This window comes from Helicoverpa zea, chromosome 19 (genome assembly GCF_022581195.2).
Source record: "Helicoverpa zea isolate HzStark_Cry1AcR chromosome 19, ilHelZeax1.1, whole genome shotgun sequence".
In the NCBI taxonomy this organism is placed as follows: Eukaryota; Metazoa; Arthropoda; class Insecta; order Lepidoptera; family Noctuidae; genus Helicoverpa; species Helicoverpa zea.
Window position 1 is genome coordinate 4,457,206 of NC_061470.1, and position 17,635 is coordinate 4,474,840.

A 17,635-nucleotide genomic window follows, 5' to 3' on the forward strand; every position below is an offset into this window, starting at 1 on the left:
TTTAAATAATTGTGCAAGAAAAATAATCAAAAACTAAATAATTATTGTACTATGTCTGTTGGAATTTAAGTTTATAATACCGTCCTTAATATACGAAACAAAGTTTCTTCACACCTTAACCTATGTAAAAACCAGATACATAATAATTTCCTTAAAAAACTAAACTTATTTCTATTTCTCTCACAGGTCCGGTTCCGGCAAGACATCAGCCACGCGCCATTGTGTGTGGTACCTAGCCAGCGCTTACCCAGCACAGGGCTCGAAGCTGACACCTGAAAGATTGGATGCTGCTTTTGATGTACTACACCTGTTTGGATCTACACGGTAAGTTCGTGTTAAGAGATTGTTATAATAGCTTCTGAAATTTGTATAACAGGAAAACTGCTATCTCTGTCGAATACCTACTTATTTGTATAACAGTAAAACTGCTATCTCTGTCGAATACCTACTTATTTGTATAACAGGAAAACTGCTATCTCTGTCGAATACCTACTTATTTGTATAACAGGAAAACTGCTATCTCTGTCGAATACCTACTTATTTGTATAACAGGAAAACTGCTATCTCTGTCGAATACTTACTTATTTGTATAACAGGAAAACTGTGATCTCTGTCGAATACCTACTTATTTGAACAGGAAAACTGTGATCTCTGTCGAATACCTACTTATTTGTATAACAGGAAAACTGCTATCTCTGTCGAATACCTACTTATTTGTATAACAGTAAAACTGCTATCTCTGTCGAATACCTACTTATTTGTATAACAGGAAAACTGCTATCTCTGTCGAATACTTACTTATTTGTATAACAGGAAAACTGTGATCTCTGTCGAATACCTACTTATTTGAACAGGAAAACTGTGATCTCTGTCGAATACCTACTTATTTGTATAACAGGAAAACTGCTATCTCTGTCGAATACCTACTTATTTGTATAACAGGAAAACTGCTATCTCTGTCGAATACCTACTTATTTGTTTAACAGGAAAACTGCTATCTCTGTCGAATACCTACTTATTTGTATAATAGGAAAATTGCTATCTCTGTCGAATACCTACTTATTTGGCGCAAATGCTTGAATGGTTATATTATATAAGAAGTGTTTGAATCTAATGTGCTTTGCCTATCAAGCTCTGGCACTCAAGATTGTGACTGTGGCAAGGTTAAATTATTACCTACTAGCTTTTGCCCGTGACTTCGTTCGCGTGGAATAGTGACTTCCGGCAGATTTTTGGTTTTACCCACATAGTTCCTGATCTCGCGGGATTTTTGAGAAGTTCCCGCTCCCGCAGGATTTTTGGGATGAAAACTATCCTATGTCCTTTCTCGAGTTCCAAACTATGTCTGTACCAAATTTCATCCAAATCGGTTCAGTAGTTTAGGCGTGACGGAAAGACAGATAGACGGAGTTATTATCGCATTTTTAGCATGGGTAGTTTTGCCCGCGACTTCGTCCGTAAATTTACTTTGAGCAGAAAGTTTTTAACCCACTGCAAAAAAAGGAGGAGAGAGAGGAGGAAATTTATTTACATTTTTCTGATGGATTTTCCGATGAATTAAAACAATAACATGAACCGAACACGTGTAATGACACCATTGCGCGATTAACGCCATCTATCTACGGAGCATAGGAACAGCTCGACATTTGACCAATAGATGGCACTGTATGTCCGTAATAAATTTTATTTTTTATTTTTATTTTTTGTAATAAAAACTATCCTATGTCCTTTCTCAAGTTTCAAACTATGTCTGTACCAAATTTCACACAAATCGGTTCAGTAGTTTAGGCGTGAAGAAAAGACAGACAGACAGACAGAAAGACAGACAGACAGACAGAGTTACTTTCGCATTTATAATATTAGTTTGGATAGATGGTCTATTCCTCATTCATCATCAGATGTAGGTCTCGCCAAACTTTTGCACGGAAAGTGTGTGTGTGTGTGTGTGAGGCTGCGGCTCCACTGAGGCGGAGACGAGCGGAGCGGAGAGATGTGTGGAGATCAACCAATCACATTACATGTCATTTAATCTCTCCGCTCCGCTTGTCTCCGCCTCAGTGGAGCCGCAGCCTAATTCTTGTTGTTGAAGTTTAGTTGCGGATACACCGCGTACCTTGCTAGTTATTTCTATCATCAAATAACAAATCTATTATACAAAATTTCCAGCACGAGCTCCAACAAGCACGCGTCGCGCTTCGTGTCGCTCACGTCGCTGGACTTCGACGGCGGCGGCGCGCTGGCGGCGGCCTCCGTGCAGATCCTGCTGCCGGATCTGCGGCCCGGACAGGCGCCGCTACGAGCTCTGCACACGTGAGTACTGCACTTGCAGCACGAGCTCCAAAAACCAAAATCCTTTTAAGCGCAGGCCACACCGCCAGCTAGCGGGCTGGCGGGCTAGGCGGGTGGGCGACGCGAACGAAGGAATCTATGTGGCCTGCGCTTTAAATTGTTAAGAATAATGACGTTTCTTCTTTTCTCTCTCCGTGACTCCTTCTCCGTGTGAGAGGAGGCCTGTGCCCAGCAGTGGGACGATAAAAAGGCTGCAACAGTAATGACGTTTCTTATTTAATTATGTATTGTCATCAGAGCTCAAAACGTGTGCGAAATTTCATCCTAATCGAAGACCGTAAAGTGGGTCAAATTAAGATTCCAAGATTTTCTTACATACTTACTGTACCTAGTTAGTTAAAAGTGAAGCTAATATAAGCGTGTTAAAAAAGAATATGTGCAAGTGTTTTTTGGCAGATATCAAGGAATAGTTCAACCAGGATTGCGTTTAAAATAAATTCAGAAGTAAAGTATAATACTTTCTTTACGGAATCATACTGATTATATTACTGATCACAACGAATACCTTCACAAACAGTGTTTCATTATTTACTTTATTTACAACAAAATGTCCTTCTTCTTCCTCCTGCCCTGTTCCCAATTTTATTTGGAGTCGGCGCAATATGTTATCCTCTTCCATTTTCCCCAGTCACTCGTCATACTGACACTCACTCCCTTCCTACTCATGTCATCTTTCAGGCAATCCATCCATCATTTCTTAGGTCTTCCTCTTCCTCTCCATCCATCTACATACATACTTAGCATATACTTTGTTGTATGCGTTACAACAAACTGTCCTCAATCACGCTACAACGACCTCATAAACACCCTACTAACTTTTTCCCCTTCCAGGCTTTACCACGGGTGCGACGGGCGTCTCCGCCGAGAACTACTCTTCGACCAGTCTCCGATCAACACGCCGAACCCCTTCATGAGCTCCACGGAGAAGGCTGATGCTCCTGCCGAGTTCTCTGCGCTGAAAGAAGCATTACAACTCCTGGGTGTGACGGAGAACGAGCAAATGGCTATATGGAAGATTATGGCTGCTATATGCCATTTGGGTTGGGCTGGAGCTGTTAAAGGTAAGACAAATTTTGTGGTATTCATGGGCTCATAAGTTCGCAGACGTAAAATAAAGACAGATTTCTTGACTGTAATCCCTTTTCTAGATAAACCCACAGGACTTGAACATCTCGCTTCATATGCTTAATGAAAATAGTAGTCACCGTCCAGAATTTTGAATATCCAGTCTAAAAGCAAAATTTCTAAATAAGCCATTATTTGCATTATTCACTTGGGTCATAATATAATTACTTGGGCCATGTGCCCATATGGATAAACAAATGTACGTCTTTACAGTAAACAGTTGTTTTTAAGAAAACCGATGTTCATGTTGTCGATGAACTTTATGGTTACTCTTATTTCAATTTTTAACCTACACTTTTTCTCCATTCCAGCGAACACAGGGTCCGGTATAAAGTACCAGTTCGCGAGCGCGGGCTGCGGGCAGCGCGCGGCGCGGCTACTGGGCGTGCCCACTGAGGAACTCGCACGAGCCGTGTTTGTAACCGTACCAACGTCGCCGCAGCCGAATGCGAATTTGAGGTGAGTTTAAAAAAAAGTTTGATAGATAAATCACTATTGTAAGGAATGTAGAAGTACTTGAATGAAGTATATTTTGGAATAAGGTGTTATATTAATGATAAAGCTGGAATAAATAAGCCACAATTATTATGTAAACCACCTTCAGATAGGCACAGCCTCTCGATAAGATCTTTACGAACAAATGTGCACTTGGAGAGGCCTATGTCCAGCAGTGGACTACGATAGACTGATGATGTGCAAGACGTCAAATGGCTACCTTATGCAAAAGTCGAATTGCTACTAAATGCAATGTCATTTGGCGCGAACTGTAGGACAATCACACAGATTTACGCTTTTCTAGATATTTTATAGTGAAAAGTGATTTAGTTGTTGATTTCTTTTGTTTACCAAATTGACAGTAAGAACCAGGAATAAACACTGAAACTATAAAAAAAACTTATCTCCCAAAAAGTCCATTTCACTTGACCTACATTAACATAATAAACTGCAATAATTTCAGAACACCATCGCCGTCGAACGAGCGTGAGATGTCGGGCACCGAGGCAGTGGATGCCTTCGTCACCGGCCTCTACAACGAGACGTTCAATATAATTGCTGCTTTAGTTAACAGGTAAACATGGTCTTTATTGCAATGGACTTAAGGTCTAAATATTTTTGGGGTAAGTGTTGTGAAGTAGAAATATTATTCATTTTCATTTCATTTCTAAATAAACACTTATCAAAAAGTTAGTTTATTTAGAAAGTAATAATTTATTCTAGTCCATTTTACATGTAATTGGTCCCTGTTAAGTAGACCAAAAGACACGATAATACAATGTTGTATATTTTTTTTATTCTTAACACTAGCTTCTGCCAGCGGTTTCACCCGCATCCCGTGGGAACCTCTGCACGAACCCGGATAAAAAGTAGCCTATAACCTTCCTCGATAAATGGGCTATCTAACACCGAAAGAATTGTTCAAATCGGACCAGTAATTCCTGAGATTAGCGCGTTCAAACAAACAAACTTCAGCTTTATAATATTAGTATAGATAAATAAAGTATGTCATAACAGCAGCCCGTTTGATGCGGCGCTAGTGTCTATGCTATTGCTGCTAAATAATTTCCCAATTTTCATTCTCTTTTTGATAATGTTCGACTCTATATCGTTGTTTGTAATTCCAGGAGTCTATCGACATCAGCCAGGACTTCAGCGTCGATCCTGCTGCTGGACAGCCCCGGGGCCGACAACCCCATGTGTGCCGGACAGCAGAGCGGCGCCCCGCTCTCCAAGCTGCTGTCTAATTACTTACAAGTAAGTATTACTAGCTGTTCCTCACGGTTCCACCCGACTCCCGTGGGAACACCACAGTGGACCCGGATACACAGCCTAGAAATTTCCTCGATAAATGGAACGCATAACGATAAAAAATTGCGTAAATCCGATAAATGGAATATCTGAGACTGAAATATTTTTTCAAATCGAACCAGTGCTGCCTGAGATAAGACTTCAAACTAACATGCAACCAAACTCTTCATTCTCTTAGTATATGTACATAGATGTTTTGTATGATTGTATTTAAAAGTCTTACAATCAATAATCATGATGAAATACTCAAAATACTTCTGTTATTTTGCAGGAGCGCCTGCAAGCGATGTTCCACGAAGCATTGCTGGTGGCGCCGCGCGAGAGATACGCGCAAGAGGGCATCACACTGGACGACGGCGCTGAAGAAGGTAATTGTTTGAATTACTGTTTTGTTCTCCTGCTTGGACGCTGCCATATCTTATGTAAAAGAAACCAACATAAAATCCCGGCAAAGTTGGACTGCATCATCTGTGGAAATTTCTCACTTAATGAAATAATTTTTTTTTAGCAGACGGAAAACGAACTGCAAAATCATAGTAAATCGAAAACCAAAATAAATATTGAAGTATTTTTCTAGAATAAAAGTAATAAGATATATAGTAATAAAGCAAGCAAGTTTTTAACGTACTTTTTCACATTTGACAATGTCTATGTTTATTTCAGACTGGTTATCAGAGACCGTGAACCCAGGCCCCATGGTGGAGCTACTGGACAAGGCTCCACAAAACACCATCGTACGCAGTTCCCAAGCTGATCTTAGAGAATGTGACAGAAGGGGATTGTTATGGTACGATATGTCATCTATTGTCAATTTATTCTATTTATTTATCAAAAACACAGCTATAACAACAGGTAAATAATAATTTCCCAATGCGGTAGTTTAATAACATAGTTATATTCAATAATTTCAATATCCTAACTAATATTATAAATGTGAAAGTAACTCTGTCTGTCTGTCTGTCTGTCTGTCTGTCTTTTCTTCACGCCTAAACTACTGAACCGATTTGTGTGAAATTTGGTACAGACATAGTTTGGAACTTGAGAAAGGACATAGGATAGTTTTTATTTCAAAAAATAAAAAAAAAAATTTATTCCGGACATATAGCGCCATCTATTGGTCAAACCAAAAATATGCCGGAAGTCACTATTCCATGCGAACGAAGTCGCGGGCAAAAGCTAGTTATATAATACATACAAAGTACCCCATGTGAACTAATTAAAAGAGCAGGAGTTTAAATATTGGCTAAACTGTTAATTTGAAGAGTTTCCATGGACTTTCTTGCTGGTTCCTTCCCATGAGACACAATCCTTGGGACCGTGCAACTAGCTAAGAATTTTTCAGGTCTATCTGAAATAAAACAAAATGAAGTGATATCATTATGTAAGGAATGTTTGTGTGCTTTTTTTGGTAATAATCTGTGGTAATAGTCTTTAATTATACTTTTGTTATCCCCTATACATAATTTGTATGCTATTGGCTTCTTCAGCCTCAAAAGAAATGCTTGCGGCATTAATAACCGCATACAAAAGCGCTGCCACAATCATCTGACCTAGACGACGACGCTGTGGCTAAAGATGTTATCCCCCTTTCTAAACGGATCCCAATTGGAATTGATGAAGAGCCTAACTATACCTTAACAATATTTTCCCAGGCTTCTAGACGAAGAGTCGATGTACCCCGGCTCATCAGACGACACGTTCTTAGAGCGCGTGATGTCTCAGTACGCGGCGCCGCAGCACACACACTACCTCATTAAGAAGGCTCCTCATGCCAGGCAGTTTGTGCTGCAGCATTTACAGGTAATATAGCTTTTTAAATTAATAGTAATATAGCTGCCAGCGGTTTCACCAACATCCCGTGGGAACCTCTGCACGAACCCGGATAAAAAGTAGCCTATAACCTTCCTCGATAAATGGGCTATTTAACACTGAAAGAATTGTTCAAATCGGACCAGTAGTTCCTGAGATTAGCGCGTTCAAACAAACAAACTCTTCAGCTTTATAACATTAGTATAGACTAGATTTCGCCCAAGTCTTGTCCGCTTCTCGATAAAACGCCTCGTTCCTACTTAGATAAAATAAGTCCTATACTTAACACTTTAAAAATAACGAAGCTTTCTGTAGATAAAGAATATAAAAATTGGATCAACAATTTATTTAAGGGTTTCAGACACGAAAATTACCAACAATAGATTTACATACAGAAACAACACACAGTAAAATCACACATATCCCTAAAACTACAAAAAAGTAAGCGTCTTCCAATTTGGAAGTAGTTAGCACACTAGGGCGGTCTCTATATTAAAAGTGCAATCGTTAATAAAAATAAATAATTATATTTATAATATTTTTTTAGGGCACAAACCCAGTTTTATACGACGTGACTGGTTGGGTGAAGGCGAGCCGAGAGAACCCAGTTACCAAGAAGTCTTTGACGTTGCTGCAAGAGAGCCAAAAGTAAGTATATACATAATTTATTTTTATTTAGATATTTATCGACAACACAGAATTAGAGATTAAAAATGTTTTAGTTTCATGAGTATTTGTGTGTGAGTAAAAAATGTTTTCGAGTGCTCAGAAATGCCCAAGTTGTCGCATCGTACTTGAATGGCTTATTTTTACCAATTTCAGACATAAATCTTGCCACATAATATTTGAGTTTCTCATTTTAACAATAGTCATTTAGGTACCTATTTACGAACTTGAATTAGGTATCTATAAAATATACTATATGTTATTATTATTTGTCAGCGAGGAGATCGGTCGCCTATCCTCCTGGGCGCGTGGTGCTTGCGGCGTGAGCGCGTGGTCGGCGGCCGTGGGCGACGCCTCCACGCTGCGCCGGGCCAGCTCAATCCGCAGAACACTCACTTCAGGTAACTAACTGATTAATTATTATATTATTCTTGGAAAACTAGAACATTCAAGTCTTTCTAGAAAGTTGTTATGTGGTACCTATTTATGTAAGAGACAAAGAATGATGTTCGAGATGACTTCAAAATTGAGGGTGATCATAGTTTGGGGAAAAAACAGTCATGTGCTAAAGGGTTTGCGTGGCGAGGTTATGGCTACCTACTTGACATTTCGTCCCTCCACGAGGCATCTTCAAGAGATGTTGACTCATCGACCGCTCGGGCACGAATGAGGGCGTATGATGGGGTTGGCGTTCGGAGGCAATGTTAACTGAACGCTAATAAATATTCATTACATGAAACGACCTCAACACAGTTACCCGAGTAACCCAATAATTATGCTTCACTTTCAAATGCTTTTTCTCCTCAGGCACAGCAGGCATGAAGCGCCGCTCCACAGCATTACAAGCGAAGTTCGTGGCAGACGGCATAGTGGACACGCTGCGGCGCTGCGGGGCCGCCGGCGTGCACTTCGTGTGCTGTCTGCTCACTAACCAGCCCACTGATGTGGGGGACGATGTTAACGTGCCGCTGCTGAGGTCTCAGGTGAGACACTATTCAAATTTGGCTGCAAAACAGCACAGCATAGGATGTCCACTGCTGAACATAGCCTCCCCCCCCCCTTAGATCTCCACAGACACCTGTTGGAAGCGACTTGCATCCAGCGTCGTCCGGCGACCTTTATAAGGTCGTCTGTCCACTTTGTTGGTGGACGTCCTACGCTGCGCTTAGTAGTCCGTGGTCTCCACTCCAGCACTTTTCGAACGTCAGAAATTTACAAAAGACAGCCCCCGAAACGCCCACCCTTCACCACTTCCTATGGGTTTTTGCTGGGAAGAAGAAGTGGCGCAACAAACTCCCCAGTAACTGCTTGTACATGTTCTTACTTATACTATACTAGCTTCTGCCGGTTTCACTCGCATCCCGTGGGAACTTTTGCATGAACCCGAATAAAAAGTAGCCTATAAGCCTATAGCCTTCCTTGATTAATGAGCTATCTAACACAGTAAGATTTTTCAAAACGGACCAGTAGTTACTGACCAGTAGTTACCTACTATTTGTCGTCATAGCCGCAAAACGTCCACAGCTGAATTGATGGTTCCCCGGCTCTGGGGGTATTTTCCCATAGACACCGAGCTGGGCTTGCGTGTTGCTGGTTATACAGAGGTTTTACCAAAAAGAGTTTTATAAAAAATATTGAGACAACTTGATAACATCCAAATTATTTTAAAGGCTATCAAAAATACAATAAAATAATAATAATGAAATATATATAGCTATGTGATATATGTATAACATTATTTTTTTGTCCCCAGTTCCGTGGTTTCCAATTACTGGATGCGGCGAGATTATACAAGCAGGGCTTCCCAGAACACATGCCGCTGTCTGAATTCGCGCGCAGGTATGATATTAACATTATATTTTATCACCTACCTTTACTTTCGTTTACCCCTTTGCGTCATAACTGAGAAGCGTTCGCGTTGTAATAATGTGTAAAGATGTATGAGTAATGGAGAAACTGAATAAAAAATACTTGTCACCCATTTGAAAACACATCAATGCCACTTGAAGAATATATCTTGTACATTAATGCATGTACATACACAATACATGTACAAGTTGCCCTCGGAAATTAGGATGGTAGATAGCCGATTGACTTTCAAATTGAAGCTTCGTGAGTATCTTCACCAGAGTTTGCAGAATTGACACAACTATGCATTTGATTTTGTGTTATTTATATATGTATTAAAGTTTATTTAATATTATATATATATATGTGTGTATGTATAATAAGTCTATGTACGTTTATATATTTTCGATTTGTGTTATATACATATTTAGTGCACCTGCCATGAAATTTCTCCTCCACCTAAAGGTTGACTGGTAGAGAACGCCTAAGGCGTTAAGTCCGCCTTTGTACATTGTTTTTTTTGTAAAATGTGTGCAAAAAGTATAATAAATAAATAAATAAATAAAATACATACATCATCCTCATACATCTTCCGAGCCTTTTTCCCCAACTATGTAGGAGTCGGCTTCCAGTCTAACTGGATGTAGTACCAGTGCTTTACAAGGAGCGACTGCCCTATCTGACCCACTCAACCTAGTTACTCGGGCAACTCAATACCCCTTGGTTAGACTGGTGTCAGACTTACTGGCTTCTAACTACCCGTAATGACTGCCAAGGATGTTCAATGACAGCCGGGACCTTAACGTGCATTCCTGCATATATTCCCCAAAAATAAGCTTTAGCATATATTGAGTTTATTTACTTCTATATTAATATTACAAAGTTGTTTTTTTGTCAGTTAGTTTATTGTGTACCGAAACTGCAGAATTTGGCAGTCAAACCAAACAACAGTTTACCATCCCATTCCTCAATAGAATAGAATTTTATTTTGCAAATATAGGTATGTAGGTACAAAGGTCTTAAAATATAATAAAGCTTAGCCACATTTTACCATTCGGCATGCAAACATGAACACTATTTATAATCTTAAACAGCCTTACTTATAAACGTGAATTAAATAATAAGTAATACTTAAGGGCTGTTTAAGAAAATTCTTACTTATAAACGTTGCTTAAGCATGTCTTAAGAAACTTTTAATCACTACTTAAGACTTTAAGTAGTGATTAGTTAAAATGTTGCTTAGAAGGTGATTAGAGATTTTTATAAGTAAGGCTGTATATGTTTAATCATTCATCCCCAGGTACCGACTGCTAGCGACATCGGAGAGCTCAGACTCCGACACGGTACAACAACCAGCGCTGTCAGACCGACAAGTCGTGGACGATATGCTGTTGACCCTGGATCTGGACGTCACCAGCTACAGGCTTGGACTTACTCAGGTATGTTTAGTTTCTAAATACATATATTTTATTAGGCAAACAATATTTTAAAATAAACTAAATGTGTATTTACATTACAAAAAAAAAGAAACTTAAAACTAATAAAGGGCGTCGAAAAATTGGTCCTCATCGCTGTCACCCGGCAGTGTACCCCAAAGGCTGGCTGCATTGCCACGTTGAATGGCAATGCTTTAACGTAACTACATATAATTTACGTTGGTACAGATAAACCCGTGTGTAGGTGAATTTTTTAAATTGTAATTTTTTGTGATGCTGCTGAAAAATGCCCCGGTTTTTATATAGTTTATTGACTCCTGTTATTACATTTGCTGCGCTTTTCTACCCTACAACTTCTAGTGTTGAAGTTTTCTTAAAGGTTTGTAACAGTCGAAGCTATAAGAGCTAGAGTAACAACGTCAAGGCTTCGAACTGTCACTGATATTATTATAACGTGAAAGAAGTATAAGGCCCAAGATTACAATACAACATAAACGTCAGTTTTTCTTAAAACAACGATTTACTTTGAACATTGGAATTCTTAATTGTGCATATTCAGTCACAAATTAGGCAGAAAAATTTCCGTAGTAAATGGATGCACTATAAAAGATTTGTCGTAAAAACTCAATGCGTACGTGCAATCAAACACTTCATAAAAGTGCACTCATAAACGCGCCATATATGCAGAATATAAACCATTACATACAGAATTAATTACTCATTTTGTATCATCAACAACAAACATAATTAACATTTACATCATCCTCCGAGCCTTTTCCCAATCATGTTGGGGTCGGCTTTCAGTCTAACCGGATTCAGCTGAGTACCAGTGCTTTACAAGAAGCGACTGCCTATCTGACCTCCTCAACCCAGTTACCCGGGCAACCCGATACCCCTTGGTTAGACTGGTGTCAGACTTACTGGCTTCTGACTACCCGTAACGACTGCCAAGGATGTTCAATGACAGCCGGGACCTACAGTTTAACGTGCCATCCGAAACACAGTCCATGGTGTCTAAGATATACTTAGAAAGTACATACAAACTTAGAAAAGTTGCATTGGTACTTGCCTGACCTGGGATCGAACCCGCGCCCTCATACTTGAGAGGTTGGTCCTTTACCCACTAGGCCACCACGACAAAACATAATTAACATTTACATTAAGCCATAATTCAATAAAGTTCACAATAATTAACCTGTATGAAAGCATCTTCATTAACACTTATCGCTTTTAGTGAAGCGTTACATAATGTATGTACTTCTTAATTACCGGTTTTCCTGTCAAAAGTAAAAGTAATTAAGAGTGAAGTGAAGACGTTGCTCAATTGATTCTTGTAAGCAAAATAGTTGATGAAACATATTTAGCTTTTCCTTCAATTTGTATGCATCTTAAATATGGAAAGTTTTGATCTTTTAAAGGCCGATTTTTCAATCACCTACTTTTATCTGAAGAATATATTGCACGTTTCGACAGCTTTTGCAAAGAAAATATGTCAGACAGTCATTTTTATTCCTTAGATAGTTACCTGATGATTGAAAAATCAGCCCTAAAAAGTGCCAGGTAATTTTTGACAATATATCTATTCGAAATATAAATTCATAAGAACGTGGGTCTCCATGGTGGTAAAAAGTTAATATGAATGTAAAAAAAAACTTTGGCTTTTGAGCTAAAAATACATAACAGAGTTTGTTTTTGTTCCGATTACAGAAATAAAACTATAGACAATGTAACGTAAGCTTACGATTTTAAATATTATTTAGTAGAATGACGGTAAGAACTTAAATATAGCACGTCTTAAACAAGGGCGGATCCAGCTTCGGCGCCAGGGGGGGGTCACACAGTCGTGGTCAAGTCACAAAAAATATTATATTGTAGCGTATACCTCTTTTAATATTAAAAGTAGTAGTATAAATACAATAAGCGCGATCGTAGCGAGCTCGAAATTTTTACGAATGTTTAAGAAAAGTGTTTTCATGTAGAAAATGGCCCGAGCAGAGTGAGCGCAATTTCTCGTATTTATACTACACACACGCGCCAAACAAAAAAGCGCGAGCGAAGCGAGCCCGAAAATTTTTGTTCTGGTCGAGGACTAAGGTTAAAAAAGTGTTGTTATGTAGAAAATGGTCCGAGCTGAGCGAACGCGATTTCTTGGACATAATCACAGACGCGAAACTGAAAAAAGCGCGAGCGAAGCGAGCGCGAAAATTTTTTTTCAGTTCGAGGACTAAAAGTAGATGAAAACGCTTTCTTGATGTATAACAAATATACAGCACAAATACAAGAAAGCGCGATGTTCATGAGATCAGGGCCGTCTAGCTTATGTAGCGCCTGGGTGCAATCATCACCCAAGCGCCACCTATGTATCTATTGAAAGATTTTGAGTAGTACATATTGATCGAAGTACTTTACAAGGAATATAAATAAGAACGTTCGAACGAAAATCACTTTTTTGGACTAAGAAAAAATGTTTCCAAATCATCGTAGGCTCAATTTTAGGCTCACTGTTGGCCAGATTTAAGTTATGAAAGTCGAGACGGGACAACATAATTGTAAAAATTAGCGCGATCGAAGCGAGCGCGCAAATTTTTTTAATTTTGGGACACAAAAAGTTCATAAGTTTTAAAAAGCGCTGTAAAGTAACAAGCAGTCGGAAGCGCAAACTGTTTTGTTTTTGAGGACCCCATAAATATTTTTTTTTTGCTATATTTGACTTATGAAGTTATCAAGGGAAGGCATATATAATATTGCGCGAGCGAAGCGAGCGCGAAATTTTTTGACCCTACGACACAAAAGCACCTGATTAAGTACATTGTAAAGCAACAAGTAGCCGCGAGCGCAGCGAACGCGAACTTTTTAAAATTATTTGTTTGAAGACTCACAAATCAGACTGGGAATTACGTACAATTAAAAAGGAACCGTGATTAGAGCGAGTGCCATTTGTGTTCGTTGATTCGGTGCGTCAATAAAAATAATAAACAATCAGAAATACAGTACCTACAGACATAGTCATTTACTCGCGAGCGTAGTGAGCTAGCATTTTTTCACTTAGTTGGAGGATGTTAAAAGTTAAAAAAAAATAATCAAAATGATCAATCCAACAAAGCGAAGGCGACTTTTTTGTCAGTATCATGATACAATGTGGAACTTCCTTATCCAACGGGTGTAATTTCTTCGAAATTTCCTGGTGGTGGGGCGTCTCGCTGCGCCCCTGATATCGAGGCGCCCGGGTTATTCGCACACCCTGCACTTAGGTTAAGACGGCCCTGCATGAGACTAATACATTACATACAGCATGTAATGTAGACAACCCGGACAGCGGATTCTTAGTAACAGGGTCCCGCTTCCTCCTTTTGGGTACGGATAAAGAGTAAATAAAGAATAGAGAGCGAGCGTTGCGAGCACGAATTCTTCAGCAAAACTATTCTACCTGTAACTATGTAGGTATCTACCTATTCACTCGAAATAAAAATTATCTTATACTTATAACAAAAACATAAAACATCGTGTTTAACCATTTCAATTATTGGTCCTCTTAGGTCCTGAACCAGGCCCAGGGGGGGGTCATGACCTTGTGACCTACCCCCTGGATCCGCCGTTGGTCTTAAATCAATAGATAAAAACAATGACGTTATTAAAAACGTCCCTATTTATTTATTTATAACACAACTTTACGTAATACGGCCGGTTTTATTTATATTTTATACGCAATCATTTTTGTTTTTATTTTATAGATGACATAAGGTTCTATTTAACTTCCGTAGTATTATATCCATTGGAATAAATCAATATTTATTTTATTTATAGACTTATTTGCGTTTTTGTTCGAGGTTTTGTTTAAGGTTTATTAATATAAATAAGGAAATCTATTGTCTTGCCTTGAATCTTGCCTCGACTTAATATTGGTAGAAGTATTTGGAACTGAAATAGTTATTTTAAACAATGTAATACGTTAGTTACTAGAAATCTGTAGCCTTGATGATAATCTGCCAATCATAACCAATTGCCATATGAAGCCCAAGGTACAGGTACACTGACAGAAATACTGATTTAATTTATACTTATCTATACCAATACAAGAAAGAGGATTTTTTTGTTTCTACCCCTAAGGGCTCCGAAACTACTGAACCGACTTGAAAAATCCTTTCACTATTGAAAAAATTACACTATTAGCGACGAGTATTTTATTACAGTCAAAGAGTTTGTTTATTGGCTGCTAATCTCGGGAACTACTAGTTCGATTTGAAAAAGATATTTCAGTGTTAGGTAGCCAATCTATTAGTATGAATGTAGATGGATGAAGAGGAAGAGGAAGACCTAAGAAAAGATGGATGGATTGCCTGAAAGATGACATGAATAGGATGGTGGGTGTCAGTATGACGAGTGACAGGGGAAAATGGAAGAGGATGACATATTGCGCCGACCCCAAATAAAATTTAGAACGGAGAAGGAGAAAGATGAAGGTACCCAATCTTTTAATCAAAGTGCGCGAAGTCATTTCCACAGAATGCAGGTGAAGCCACTGTATGTCGCTAGTACTTCATATTCCAACCGAATTGCAAAAAAATACAAACTTGATCAATCGATATGATGAGTGTTTGACTGATTAATGCGTCTACCTACTAAATATTCTAATTCGAGATTAATCGAGTTATTGGGTTGTAACTCGAGGTTGTTTCTCCAGTTTTTGTGATAATTAACTGCGAATCATACAGTGGAGTTGCATCCAAACATTATGGCCTTATAGTTGACGAAATATAGTTTTTTACAGCCAACATACTTTGGCTTGATAGGTTTCTTGCGAATAAATTGTGACATACAGGTGTAGTAGATATTGGCCATAGTGATGTATGCTCAGTATGTTTTTGGATTTTTATTTCTATACACTAGCCGATACACCCGCGTCCCGTGGGAACTACTGCCCTTATCGGGATAAAATATAGTCTGTGCTACTCGGGAAGAGTAGCTTTCCAACAGTGAAATATTTTTTTAAATCGGTTTAGTAGTTAAGGAGCCTTTAGGGTCAATTCCCACTGAAAGAGCAGCGGCCGGCAGCGGCCGTAAGAGCACGGAAAATGTAAGAGCGCGGCCCGCCGCGCTCGCGCTCAATCCCTTGCAATTACGGCCGCTGCCGGCCGCTGCTCTTTCAGTGGGAATTGACCCTTAAGGTAAAAATAAAAAATGTTTGCTCTCTATTATATTAGCATAGACTAGAAAAAAATATATATTCTGAACTATGTTCTAGGTGATTGCTATCGATGTTTTTAAAAACAAACAATAAACATTATGTAAAATTGAGTTCTTACATAAGATTGCTTTATAGAAATTGTTGCCAATCAAATATCATCAGCAATATAACTACCAGAGGAGGTAACAACAAAACGAACATATCGATAACAATTTACAATCGATTTTTTCATTCGATTGTTGTTAACAATCGAGTCGTCAGCAATCATCGTGAAAATGTATGTTTTGACCACGGAGTAAGGAAAGCGGAGATGCCATAATGCAGGTAGATCAGGCGCCTTCTTCTAAGTCAAATTCGTACGGTGGGCATGATCAAAACGATCAGTTACGAGTGAACTATCGAGGCGTTCAGGTTCTTTAAACATCTGTCAACGATTTTTGGTATTACAAAAAATGTTCGACTCCAAAGAAGGCGTATAAGGGCGGAAACAGTAACGTTCCTCGTCCCCCGCACTCCCGCATTTCTTTGCGCTACTTTCTTACTTCGACACTCAGAGACATTTAATGATTACTTATTTTGAAATTTTCTTAATTTTTTTTTGGAAGAATTTGTTTGAAAATCCATCACTAAGGAATGGCTTAAGTCACCATTAAATGTTTCTGAGTGGCGCGGGCGTCCATTTGTTTATGTTTCGTTATGGCACCTCCGCTAGTCATTTTGTTCTCCATTGTTTTACATATAAATCGGTGACCAAGTGAGAGTGTTGACGCGTAAGATGCGTGTGCACCGACCATTAGACTTAATGACGTCATTATTATTATAGAAGATATTTTTCGACACAATTTTACCGTATTTAAGAAGTGACATTATATGGTAATATACCTTTGATTAATGGTTATGTAATGCTCGTTTTGTTTTTTTTTATAAGAGTCTAATGGCTTGATGACAGATAACGTTTTTTTGGATGGTTAAAATGAATGGTCTTTAGATTATGACAAAGTATTAGTTGCTTCCGTTTTTAGATAACGTCTTTTGCTGTATTTAGTTACTAGTATACATTGTAAAGTTAGATCCTGATGAAAGATGTGTTTAATTATTTTATTTTCAAATGAAACCCTTTCTTTTTTAGTTGTTGACGAAAAAGAATGTAATTTACAAGCCAAACCTAAATCGAAGTTTTTTGACAAGTTGACTTAACAAAGAATTGTTTTTTATGTGTGGCCTTAGCTACCAGTTGCAATCGTTTATGTTTTAGCAGCCCTCACAAACTTGTCAAGTATGACAACCAGTCTTGCTTAATACTGTTAATTAAGATGTAGAGGTCAGATTATTTAAATAAAACTGTTATTTTATTCGCAAATTGCAATTGGTATGCCTGAATTTGCACGCGAATTGGCGAAGCTATAATAAA

General features: G+C 38.6%; 1 protein-coding gene across 5 annotated transcripts in view; it reads left to right on the forward strand.

The window, feature by feature from the left end:
• Positions 1-17,635, forward strand: part of LOC124639901 (unconventional myosin-XVIIIa) — a 260,942-nt gene that overhangs the window by 129,089 nt on the left and 114,218 nt on the right. For all 5 annotated transcript variants that reach the window (XM_047177413.1, XM_047177414.1, XM_047177415.1 and 2 more), the window contains 14 exons: positions 187-324; positions 2,167-2,310; positions 3,181-3,410; positions 3,786-3,933; positions 4,433-4,543; positions 5,097-5,226; positions 5,552-5,648; positions 5,944-6,067; positions 6,933-7,080; positions 7,637-7,737; positions 8,032-8,156; positions 8,563-8,738; positions 9,509-9,594; positions 10,904-11,042. In XM_047177413.1, coding sequence (XP_047033369.1) covers positions 187-324; positions 2,167-2,310; positions 3,181-3,410; positions 3,786-3,933; positions 4,433-4,543; positions 5,097-5,226; positions 5,552-5,648; positions 5,944-6,067; positions 6,933-7,080; positions 7,637-7,737; positions 8,032-8,156; positions 8,563-8,738; positions 9,509-9,594; positions 10,904-11,042 — 1,897 coding nt within the window. The remainder of the gene's footprint in view (positions 1-186; positions 325-2,166; positions 2,311-3,180; positions 3,411-3,785; positions 3,934-4,432; positions 4,544-5,096; positions 5,227-5,551; positions 5,649-5,943; positions 6,068-6,932; positions 7,081-7,636; positions 7,738-8,031; positions 8,157-8,562; positions 8,739-9,508; positions 9,595-10,903; positions 11,043-17,635) is intronic.